Genomic DNA, 11,108 nt, shown 5'->3' with positions numbered 1-11,108 from the left:
GCTATAATCTACTTAGACTGTGTAGACATAGTGACATACTCCGTACAATATGTGAATGGCAACCTGGTCTTCTCTTTTTGCATACTATCATAAAGATGGCTCTATGAATAGGAATGGTTTTTGTCTACAGAACAAGAGGCGCGGTAAGCCCATTGTTTACTTTCCCAATAGGTACAATACAATATCTGTACTCAAAGAACCCGCGGTTGACATTTTGAAAAGCCCTACTCGCAACTCTCCAGTTTCGGTTCTTCTCTTGTTTACCAACCCTCTTCACCCTCTCAATCAACAGGGCATAAATCGTGATCATGGCTCCGCCTATTAGCCCCGGTGCCTCAGTCAGCCACCAGATTCAGTCTTCTCCCAGACGCTCTATCGCTTCAATCAAAGTTATCAAACGCGGCTTTCCTCCCATCGTCCCAATCATCATCCCTCCAAACAAATACAGCCCCACAAGCCCTATCACAGAATGGTTCAAACTCGACCGTCTTCCCGATGAGATGCTGGAAGAAGTGTCGAAGACCCTCTCAGTCACAGAGCTTAATGCACTCCGCCTGACAAGCCGCCACATGTACCGTATCAGCCTCAGGGCATACGCACGCACAGCCTTCCACACAATCTCAACAGACTTCAGTGAGCGATCTCTGGCTCGCATCAATGCCATTATCGAAGACGATATCTTCCGTCCTCAGATTCGCCAGATTGCAGTTCGGTGGACGGAGATTGACCGCCAAACAGACAAAGCCTTGGTAGAGGCATTTTGGATGGCTTTTAACCGCTTTGAGAATTGCCAGATGTCGGACGCTTGTCATTTTTTTCTTATGCTGCGGACTCACGTCTGACTGGGACCTGCCATTTTCTGGGGCTGGGGATGGATCGTTATGGCTGTTTTGATTGAGATGCTTTATGTGCAGCTCAGATATGTGCAGTCATGGGAATGGAGGAATAGGGCTTGGAAGGCTCCGACTATGCAGCATTGGAACACATGGCAATTTTGAAGCAAACATCTGGACACAAATCGAATATCATTACTGATACATCTATCATCTATTTCCAAAATTGCATCTTCACTGTAAGAAGTGCGCAGGAGCCCTCTCAAAAACACCAATAGCCTGCTCCAACCTCTTCCCATACTCTGATCAACCTCATCCAAATCCCCACAATCCTCTTCGTTATCCCCAAGCACAAGCTCAACAGTGCACCCCTATCCACCCCTTGCCGTATTAACGGACATAACGTCCCGATAAAGACCCGTAGAAACAGGCAATTGACCCCATCAACGGCACCCTTCCCAAGCTTCAAAAACCGATCATTCAACAACCAAAACTGCGCCGCCCACACATGCGGCTCGGCAGTGTATACTGGCTTGCGAGAGAATTGGGGATTTGGGGTTAGCGAAAGAGATCCTGGATGGTATTGACGACAATGATCTGTTCAACGAGTGTCTTGAGGACTTCCAGCAAGGTGAGAAGGGCAATTGAGCTTTCCAGGACCCAGATAGCCGATGTCGATGCACGCATTGGAAGTTCCTGGGCTGGATGGACACGCGAGGTTTTAATCAATCTCGCGGTCATTTGTCTTCGCTGTAGAAGTGCCGGTGTTCCTGTTGCTGTGATGGCACTGTATAATCACGGCCATCCAGCCGATATCTCTTGGGAGGAGCATGCTCTTCTGTTCAGGGAAGGCAGCCGAGCACCTGCAGTGCTTGGGTCCATTGCAGGGACAAGCAAATCAGGGAAAGCTGAGGGATCCTCGAACTGACGCTCTGTCGGAGGCAGTCTACAAGCGAAGGACTCTGAGAACATTATTTGCTCTAGAATCTCGAAGTCCAGAACAGAAGAATGAGATGATGTAACTTGAGCTGGATATCAAAATGCTGGAAGACGCCGACGGATTGTCCCCTGTAACAACGTTTATCGAGACTGTGAACTCTACAGTTGATCCACAACTGCTCTACCAATGCATCGATGAAGATGCCGTAGTCATCGAAGTAACCTTCGGCCCTCGTGGCTCCATTGCCTTTGCACTGACTCGAGAAGGCTTCAACAAATACACTACGGACCAACACGCACAGTCGACATGCGCAGACCAACCATGCGGATAATGCAAATAATGAAAGAAATGACCGGATACCACAGCCAAGCACGAAAGGAACACCTCGCCTCTCTATCCCAAGCAATCTCCGCCGAACTACTAGATCCTTTCACCCAAACAATCAGCATAAAGAAACACATCATCATCTCCATCTCAGACCCCCTAACAGCATTCCCCTTCTCAACCCTCCAATTCAAACACAAACCCCTAATCTACCACGCAGCCATCTCCCAAGTCCCAAGCCTAACAGTCCTCTACCACCTCTCTCAACACAAACACCGTCAAAACGACACACTAACAGTCTCCGTCTTCGCCAAATCCCCAACGGAAGAATTACCCAACCAAACTCGCGCCAACGAAGAATCGAACCTCCACATGGCCTGCATAGAAGCCATAAACATAGCACGCACATTCCAAACCTGGCCAATCGAAGCCTCAACTCTAACCCGCCAATCCTTCCGCCAACACGTTGAAGGCGGGTCTTCGATCTTGCATATCGGCACACACGGCGATCTCAATCACCGAAATCCTCTCCTCTCGTCTATATCCATAGGCCACGGACAGGATTTCCGCGTACTTGATATGTCAGCCGTCAGGAGTAATGTCAGTCTTCTTGTCTTTGCGGCTTGTCAAAGTGGTCTTGGGAAAGCGACCGTCAGTAGCGAGGTACTTGGTTTCTCGCATGTTGTCCTGAGTACAGGGTGTCAGGCATATATCGGTACATTATGGAAAGTGAGCGATTTCGGATCGATGATGGTTATGACAGTTTTCTATCGGCTGCTGAAGAGGAAGACATTTCTTTCTGTTGCGGAGGTTATGCGCGAAGCACAGTTGGAGGTGTTAGGGCTTGATTGTGAGAAGGCGGGTGCTCTTTTAGATGATATTATGGGGTACCGGTCTTCGCCTGATATACTAGGTCGAGTTCCTACGGCGTTTGTGCCTGATCCGGAGATTTTGTTGTTGACTTTGAAGATGATTCTGGAGCAATTGGATTGGCCGAGTCCGTTCTATTGGGCGCCGTTTACGCTGATGCTTTATGGCGATTTCCGGTTTTTGGGGGCTGAGGAATAAGTAACATCGTGTAGCAAACGCCTCTATCAAGATACAGTATAAGTATAAACACTATTCCTCCATTTTCGGGTATCAGATCATCGGTCGATCCTCTCTGTCCTCCAACTCGACCACGGCATCATCTTCGGTACCATCCAAGATGCCGGATGGCTCAGACTGCCTAGGCGGATTCCGATCACGCAGCCGGACCGGCCGGCGAGAGCCAGATACGAAACCAGCGACTGTCTGGATAAGTCGCCACAGGCGCTCTTCCAGCGTTTCATGTGCAGGGCTGTTCAAGTGCCCACCGAGCCCGGAGAATTCCGATGAGCTTGTTGCTGCGAGGGTATGTTCTTCGGCTTCCACCTTGAACTGGTACTTCAGACAGTCTTTCACGGTGACTAGGCCGGTAAGGCGGCCACGGTGTTCGACCAGGATGACTCGCGGTCCCATCTTCTTGAAGATTTCCATGACTGTCTCGAGGGGGTGGCGCGGGTGTACGGTCAACGGTGTGTGATCAACATACCGCGAAAAGTCGACGAAGGCGGCTCCTGCGCTGCGCTGGATTGCATCAAATGTCTCTAATGACCGTGCGTGCTGGGGGACAGATGCTCTCCGTGCAACTGCGGCTTCGGCTGCTTCCTTTGTGAAAACGCAGCGTGCGTTTGGTGCTACCATGCCCTCGTTACGGGCACGGTCGATGGCGTATCGGAGCTCGGTACGTCCGATGTATCCAACTAGGGTTTTGCTGGTGCGATCTTCCACGACGGGGAAGCCTTGGAACTTGTTATCGTTGAGGAGATGTTCTGCTTCACGCACTGGGAAGTCTGATGCCGGCAGGGAGAGCGGGTCTGTGGTCATTGCGTGAGAGACGGGCACGTTGAAGACGTGCTCTTCTTTGTTGTCTAGGAAAGGGAAGCCGTTGAACCAGATCATTCTGTCGGCAATACCGCCGCTGCCGAATCGATCACCGACGGCTTTGGTTACTCCTACCACGATCTGCGAGAGATTAGCATGTTAGATTGACAGACACCATCGAAAGTACATACCATGGTTGGCAGAATGTATGTCAGCGCACCAGTCAGCTCGAACATAATGACCGTCACGGAGATGGTCAGATGCATGATCCCACTGAGGGCTGCACCTGCGCCCAGGAACGCGTATGTTCCCGGTGTGATGCAAGGTACGTCTGGATTACAAGAGGCGAAGAATGCAGATTTGGGGAACGATTCATGTAGTGCCTGCACCATGATTCCCACCATGCGACCAAAAGATGCTCCGACAGCCATTGAAGGCACGAAAATACCAGCTGGCACTTTGCAGCCATAGGAAATGATCACCAAGCCCGTGCGAAGAACAGTTGCAAAGGCTAGAGATAAGACCATCGGCCATCGGTTTTTGGCTCTGCTATAAGTCAGTATAGTTTCCTCGGTATATGGGGAGCATCTCATACTCGCAAAGTCCATCATAGTCATGACCACCTTCACATTCGCGGAACAAGATCTCCATCATTTCGGTCATGTTGATCTTGAGGAACATATTGGGGTAGCACAGCACTGCAGTGAGTCCAGCAAGAACAACTGACTCGGTGATAGGCCACTGGGACAGGTATTTCTTGCGGAAGGCAGCCATGCGAAGGTTCCATTTCATCACGAATGCACCATAAAGTCCACCAAAGACTCCAAGGCCCACGAAGAAGATCAATTCAAAGAAATGCCAAGTTCGATCATACTCAACTTGGAACATGACCAATTGACCGGTTCTAAATGGGTTGACAGCCTGAGAAATTAGCAATGGTCAACCGTCAACGAGTTGAATACGTACCGCCAGCACACTGGTGGCTACCAAAGCACAAAAGTAACTACGCCAGAGAGTCTTGAGGGGGAAGTAGTTGGCCATTTCCTGTTGACAATCAGCATCATCCCATAAGTGTAAGTGGCATCAGACGAACCTCCAGTGAGAACAGCACGCCTCCAATGGGACTTCCAAAAGCAACAGCGACACCAGCTGCCGCTGAGGCAGTCAAGATCTCTCTTGTCTTCGAAGCATTCTGTTTATATTTACCAAAGAAGCGCGAGATCACGTTTCCTGTACACACGGCAAAGTGTACACTGGGTCCTTCCTTTCCCACAGAAAGACCCGACGCGATAGCTAGTGGTAGTGCAATGGACTTGATCAGGAGAGTCCAGGCACCCAGGAAGCCCTTCATAACAAAGCCAGCAATAATGCATTTGATCTCTGAGATACCAGACCCAGCCGCATAGGGTGCAAAAGACTTGACCAGAACCGCGGCAATGGATGAAAGCATTAACTACATAAATATTAGTTCATAGGCCATGAATCAAGGATGCGACAAGTCTTACCGCGCCAAAGAAATAGATGACATAGTTGAACAGCCAGAATGAAGTCCAATGCTTCCATTCGGGGCAGCCTATAGTAGCAGTAACGGTCAGTCTCATCATTTTAGTCTTCAACGAAGCTTGCTGAACATACCATTCTCGGCGCCCCAGCAGCAGAACTGCTCATTCAAATAGAATGCAGTAGTACAATGGCCCAACTTGATATCAGAAAGCCATTCGGTAATAATATTGAGTACAGCCGAATTCAATCCAATGGCCATGCCAACAAGTGTAACGACAAGCCACGCCTGGCCTGCATCATATGATTCGTACACTTTCCGCCTCCAGCCAAGGATGCCTTCCTGATCCCAGAACCCCGTCCCGCTGCGCCGCTTAGCGCGCCGCCGCGATTGTTCATAGACGGCATCTTGGACCCAGTCTATAGTGGTGAAGTCTTCATACCGCTTGATCTCACTGATCTCTTCTGTGATCGCGGGGGCTTGGGGGTCGGGAGCGGGTTCGGGGTCGATAGGAGAGGCAACAGAGCGGGGTGATGGCCTGCGAGAATTGCGGCGCTCGGAGTTAACTGAAAGCGACCGGGAAAAGGTCGAAGAAGGGCGCATTGAATTCATGGCATCGATCGAAAGGATAGGATCAGCATAGTCGGCTTGGAGGCTATGAGCTGTCCGCGATGCGCTTGGCCGTGAGAAGATGGGCTTCCAGGCTTGAAATCAGATCCTCGGACCAGCCTTGAGGTATTGTCGGTCTTTATTCAAGCTGTTGGGATCTTGGGTAACTTGTGAGCGGAACGGAGCTGTGGAAGTAGACGAGTGTGACAAAGCGAAGTCGCCAAGTATCGATAACTCAGATAACGCGGCCACGCGTTTAGCTCTTTTTCAACTCCACGCTGGCGCCCTTTTGCATCTACAACGGCTTAAGAGCTTGAAACGGCTGGCGCGTACTGCGACCTCTACTTTACTTACCACTTCCAACCACTACCATGCCTCCAAAGCCTATGGGAGATCCGGATGAGATCACCGGACAGAGCGCGCTTCCCAGTACGTGTTACACTATAGCTGCGCCAGACAACGTGTGCTAACTCATTTCTATAGTTTCACGAATCAAAAAGATCATCCAGCTAGACGAAGATATCGTACAATGCTCGAACAATGCGACTTTTGTCATCGCCAGGGCTACCGTGCGCCACACTCTTACTGCACTGCTTCGAGCACCGACTAACACAATTACAGGAGATGTTCATCCAACACCTTGCTGAACAAGGACACAACGTGGTCAAGTCCGAACGAAAACCCCGCAAAACCGTTCAATACAAAGATCTCGGTGAGTGACGATTGCTTGCAGAGACCGACAACATGCTAATGAATGTGCAATAGCTGCGGCGGTATCACACACAGACAATCTCGAGTTCCTATCAGACGTGATTCCCAAGACTACGACGTACAAACAATTCAAGGAGAAGAAGGCCAAGGATGCGGCCGGCCAGAGCGCTATGGAGAAGGGCCAACGTACCCTCAATGGCACCGGTGCTGCTCCTCCAGCGAATGGCGTGGGTACAGAGAATGTTACTCCACAGGGAGAAGAGTCGAAGACAACGTCTCCGTCGGTTCCTCGGCCGATGGTCCCTGTCAGCGCGTTGATTGCGGACCGGACAGTTGAACCCATGTCGAGTCATGACCATGACGTGGAGATGCAAGATTGAATGCTCCATACATGCCCTATTTTGTTCTCTGTTTATGATTTTGCATTGGAGTTTGCTGGTTCTGGGTTATGCGGTCGCATTGGGTCGGGTTACCGTAGATATTGACAGAGAAGTCAGTCTACTTAAAAATGAAAACAAATAATTAGCAGAAACAGGTCCAACTGCAAATATACTAACTAACTATAAATTAATTCGATATAACAGTAGTTAACAATAGATTTAACTTATGTTATATTGTTCGAATGGTAGGGAGTGAACGGGAACCGACCAGCCAATGAGCGGCCCCGTGATTCCGATCGCTAGCGAAAGCTCTGGCTCCAACTTCAACTTCCGACTTCATCCACCCTCTATCCCTCCACGTCCCTCCACACCTCGCGGCTCAATTCCCTCCGTGGTCAATTGCCCTCAACATGTCGCTCTCCTCCGCTTCCAGCACTTTGCTGCGCACCGTCGCCCGCCAGCAGGTGCCCACCACCCGCGCCGCCGTCACCTCCTGCCAGCGGAGGGGAGTTGCCGATGCGAAGTCATCCTTCGAGTCTCCCTTCGCCACCGCTAACGAGCCACGCTCGACCCTGAAGATCCCCAACTTCAGCAAGTACAAGTCCAACAGCTCGCCTCGCTCCAACCAAGTCTTCTCCTACTTCATGGCCGGCTCCCTCGGTCTGGCTAGCGCCGTCGGTGCCAAGGCTACTGTTCAGGGTAGGTTTTTTTATTCTTCGAATCGAAAAGAGATGGGAATAGAATACGAGCGGGAGTGAATTGGATGATATTTTGATTTCTCGATTGGTCGGAACCGGGCGTCCCTATGCAACAATGACTGACGCGATATTCTTTTTCTCCAGACTTCCTGGTCAACATGTCCGCCTCCGCCGATGTCCTGGCCCAGGCCAAGGTTGAGATCGCTCTCGGTTCCATTCCTGAGGGCAAGAACGTACGTGTTTACATCCGCCATCCCATCCGTGACTTCCAGTGGTCGAAATCCTTATCTAACACTCTCCAAACAGGTCATCATCAAGTGGCGTGGCAAGCCCGTCTTCATCCGCCACCGTACCCAGAGTGAGATCGACGAGGCCCGTCAGGGCAAGTGGGAGTCTCTCCGTGACCCCCAGCCCGATGAAGACCGTGTCCAGCGTCCCGAGTGGCTCGTCATGCTCGGTAAGTGGCATAACTCCGATATCTTGCTTGTTCAAGCACAATTCCCATTCCTAACTATCTTTTAGGTGTCTGCACCCACTTGGGTTGTGTCCCCATTGGTGAGGCCGGTGACTACGGCGGCTGGTTCTGCCCCTGCCACGGCTCCCACTACGACATCTCCGGCCGTATTCGGAAGGGTCCCGCCCCTCTGAACCTGGAGGTCCCCGCCTACAACTTCCCTGAGGATGAGGTTCTTGTCATCGGTTAAGCGACCTTTTTCAATACACCCCCGAATTTGATCACCGCCCCCGAGCGGCTTGTCTCATTAGAATGTGTGGATGAGATAAAAGATAGAGAGGGATGATGTATCTCCTATCTATCTGTGTATGTGCTTGTGCGTTTTGGTTATTTCCCTTTTTTAGACAGAGCGGCCGTGTATCTTGTCAAGATTAAGAGACCTGTGTTTTAATATGGACAAAAAAATGAGCCTCTTCTTCCCTTTTGTTTCATGCTCCGGGCTCTCGAGGTCCCTGCAAGCGCGCGCTTCGCCATCCGTGAGGTTAGATGCTCGGGCTAGGAGTTTGTCCTGGCAGTGCAGAGGATGTCCGCCGTCTCCTTGAGTACATACTTATGTTCTATATTTAGTGTATCGTCTAGTCGTGTTATTTCCTATGTTCAATCTCTCCGATTCTTCCAAGGCTAAAGTTGTACGTAAACGTGAACCAAGGTGAGATCATTCAATGTTTTGCTATATACTCAACTCGCCAGACGCTGCAATAGTAGTACACTAGACTCGATTCTATCCAAGCGAGTCTATCTCTTCATTCAACTATACATATATACCCACTCCAATGCACCGGGTGAGTTATCAAATCTCCAGTACCAACATAGACCCTTATACTCTTGTACGAAGAGACATTGGTAACTCTGATACATGTACCTGGCCATGTCTATGTCCAATGTCATGTTCAAATAGATCATCACAAATCACCCAGATCTAAAAAGGGCAAAGAGGAGACCCATAACAGCAGCACCAGTCGCAGCACTCTGAAGCGCCACTGTGGTAACATCACGCTGAGAGACGGCTATGCTGCGCTCACTGAAAAACTCATGGAAGACTTGCTTCCAGTATTCGACAGAGGTAGGCGGGTAAGAGATACCAGACAAGCGAGACTGAAGCGACTGAGCAGCACTCACACTCGCATCAGATGCAATCGCTGCCGCTGAAGGCGCAGCAGTAGCAGTAGCAGTATCAGCAGGGAGAGTCTCCTGCACGGCCTTGGGCAGATCCTCAATAACAGTTGAAGGCTCGGTATCAGAAGTAGCATCCACAACCTCCGACGGGATCGCCGAAAGTGAAACAGCACTCTCAGCCAGGAAAGCACGGTTAAGCTCCTTCTCTTTCTCAAGCGCCTCAACGACCTTATCCTCAAAGCCCTTTACAAGTCTCTTTCTGCGCCATGGCTCGACTAGGATCTGGAAGACTAGGAAGAGAAGCACGTTGACACCCATCAGACCCCATGTGCCCCATGTTGACATGCGGCGGATTTTATCGGACCAGACTTGTTCTTCGTGGTAGCGAGAGAGGATGCTCTTGCTTAGTTGGGCGGCTGCTTCTTCGGCTTCGCGTTCTGCTGCTGAGAGTGCGTGCGAGGTCTCGGTTTCCGCTACTTCGTTAGTGTGATCGTTGCGGTAGAGGAGGGTGAAGCGTTCTAGGTCTGTTGGCGACCAGGCGTGTTTGCGTTGTAGGAGTTCGTTTACTTCGCGTTGGGAGGTTGAGCGGCGGTTTATTGCTGAGGCGTAGTTTTCTTTGGCTTGTTTGACGTGGGCTCGGGCTGTGCGGAGACGGCTTTCTGTTTTGTTATTAGTTTCTGGGCTGGGAGACTGGGCTGGGTTGGGTTGGGTTGGGGTGCGTACCTTGGAAGTGGATATCGTTCTTTAGAGCTTCGATGCTAGAGTAGCCGGTCAGGTCGTTGAGTCTTTGACCTGCTACAAAGACGTTTGATTGCAGGTTGTCCATCATTGTGCTGAATTGCTTGGACATTTGTGACCGCCGGCTTTCCAAGTAGGAAGGAAGACCTCCACTCTTTGCCTCGGCTTCACTGGCATCTTGCTCCAGCTGTGCCGACCTCTCCTTCTCTACTTCACCCTCCTTCGTGTGTAATTGTTCCGCAGTCTGGTCTGACTCTGTGTGAGGGGGGCAGCATGAGAACTCCCCACCTCAACACCCGGGATCGGGGCCGGGTCGCGGGAACCAATATCTAGTTCTCTCTCCTTAATGACCTTCTCAGCTTCGCTGGGAAACTTCTCTTTGTCATCAAAGGCAGCATATGTCTCGGGCTGTCGGCGGAATTGACATTGTACGCAGGCGGAGAAGCTCCGCGGAGTCGGTCTGGTGATGGGAAACGTTGGGGTGGCTGGGCGGAAATGTGGTCGCACCGGGGAGGATCGTGTTAATTGGAGGCTGGACCGGAGTGAGCGCTTGAGCAGTATTGGCATGGACTGCATGGCCGGTGTATTGCCACTGGCTCGTGGCGAGGGGAGTGGTTGTAAGGCAGAGGCCGGGTGAAGATCTCGGGTACCTGGCCTCGGATAGGCTTATCAGATTGGAGCCGGTTGCAGAACCCTGGCATGGAATATTGTGTATGTTGTAACCATTGTTTATACTACTTTGGTTATTCCTAGTTAAATATCTAGCTTACTATTGTCGTGAGACGAGAAAATATCTTCTTGCTTCTCATCGGCACCGCCGGTCCTGTGGAATATATATA

General features: G+C 50.7%; 7 protein-coding genes across 7 annotated transcripts; 5 read left to right on the top strand and 2 right to left on the bottom strand.

Annotated features, from left to right (window-relative positions):
* Positions 1 to 308: 308 nt before the first annotated feature.
* Positions 309 to 842, top strand: N7446_008590 (F-box protein; the record flags this gene model as incomplete). The annotated part of the gene is made up of 1 exon (XM_058517335.1): positions 309 to 842. The coding sequence occupies one exon, from the start codon at positions 309 to 311 to the stop codon at positions 840 to 842; it is 534 nt and encodes a 177-aa protein (XP_058370981.1).
* Positions 843 to 1,873: 1,031 nt separating this feature from the next.
* N7446_008589 (uncharacterized protein) lies at positions 1,874 to 2,104 on the top strand (the record flags this gene model as incomplete). Its single annotated transcript, XM_058517334.1, has 1 exon — positions 1,874 to 2,104. The coding sequence occupies one exon, from the start codon at positions 1,874 to 1,876 to the stop codon at positions 2,102 to 2,104; it is 231 nt and encodes a 76-aa protein (XP_058370980.1).
* Positions 2,105 to 2,121: 17 nt separating this feature from the next.
* Positions 2,122 to 3,165, top strand: N7446_008588 (CHAT domain-containing protein; the record flags this gene model as incomplete). The annotated part of the gene is made up of 1 exon (XM_058517333.1): positions 2,122 to 3,165. One exon carries the CDS (start codon positions 2,122 to 2,124, stop codon positions 3,163 to 3,165), a length of 1,044 nt encoding a protein of 347 aa, XP_058370979.1.
* A 72-nt stretch (positions 3,166 to 3,237) lies between these two features.
* N7446_008587 (chloride channel protein) lies at positions 3,238 to 6,106 on the bottom strand (the record flags this gene model as incomplete). Its single annotated transcript, XM_058517332.1, has 7 exons — positions 3,238 to 4,143; positions 4,194 to 4,548; positions 4,598 to 4,923; positions 4,969 to 5,046; positions 5,096 to 5,455; positions 5,508 to 5,575; positions 5,638 to 6,106. The coding sequence occupies 7 exons, from the start codon at positions 6,104 to 6,106 to the stop codon at positions 3,238 to 3,240; spliced, it is 2,562 nt and encodes an 853-aa protein (XP_058370978.1).
* Positions 6,107 to 6,483: 377 nt separating this feature from the next.
* N7446_008586 (histone-fold domain-containing protein) lies at positions 6,484 to 7,203 on the top strand (the record flags this gene model as incomplete). Its single annotated transcript, XM_058517331.1, has 4 exons — positions 6,484 to 6,541; positions 6,596 to 6,681; positions 6,734 to 6,824; positions 6,878 to 7,203. 4 exons carry the CDS (start codon positions 6,484 to 6,486, stop codon positions 7,201 to 7,203), a joined length of 561 nt encoding a protein of 186 aa, XP_058370977.1.
* A 410-nt stretch (positions 7,204 to 7,613) lies between these two features.
* On the top strand, positions 7,614 to 8,605 carry rip1 (ubiquinol--cytochrome-c reductase catalytic subunit RIP1; the record flags this gene model as incomplete). The annotated part of the gene is made up of 4 exons (XM_058517330.1): positions 7,614 to 7,902; positions 8,046 to 8,134; positions 8,208 to 8,358; positions 8,424 to 8,605. The coding sequence occupies 4 exons, from the start codon at positions 7,614 to 7,616 to the stop codon at positions 8,603 to 8,605; spliced, it is 711 nt and encodes a 236-aa protein (XP_058370976.1).
* Positions 8,606 to 9,324: 719 nt separating this feature from the next.
* On the bottom strand, positions 9,325 to 10,845 carry she9 (putative mitochondrion biogenesis protein (She9); the record flags this gene model as incomplete). Its single annotated transcript, XM_058517329.1, has 3 exons — positions 9,325 to 10,190; positions 10,255 to 10,513; positions 10,558 to 10,845. 3 exons carry the CDS (start codon positions 10,843 to 10,845, stop codon positions 9,325 to 9,327), a joined length of 1,413 nt encoding a protein of 470 aa, XP_058370975.1.
* Positions 10,846 to 11,108: the final 263 nt, after the last annotated feature.

Source organism: Penicillium canescens (assembly GCF_028828765.1).
Source record: "Penicillium canescens strain IBT 15451 chromosome Unknown utg000005l_segment0_segment0, whole genome shotgun sequence".
Taxonomy (NCBI): Eukaryota; Fungi; Ascomycota; class Eurotiomycetes; order Eurotiales; family Aspergillaceae; genus Penicillium; species Penicillium canescens.
The sequence above is the reverse complement of the archived record's forward strand: the minus strand, read 5'-3'. Positions and strand labels throughout refer to the sequence as shown.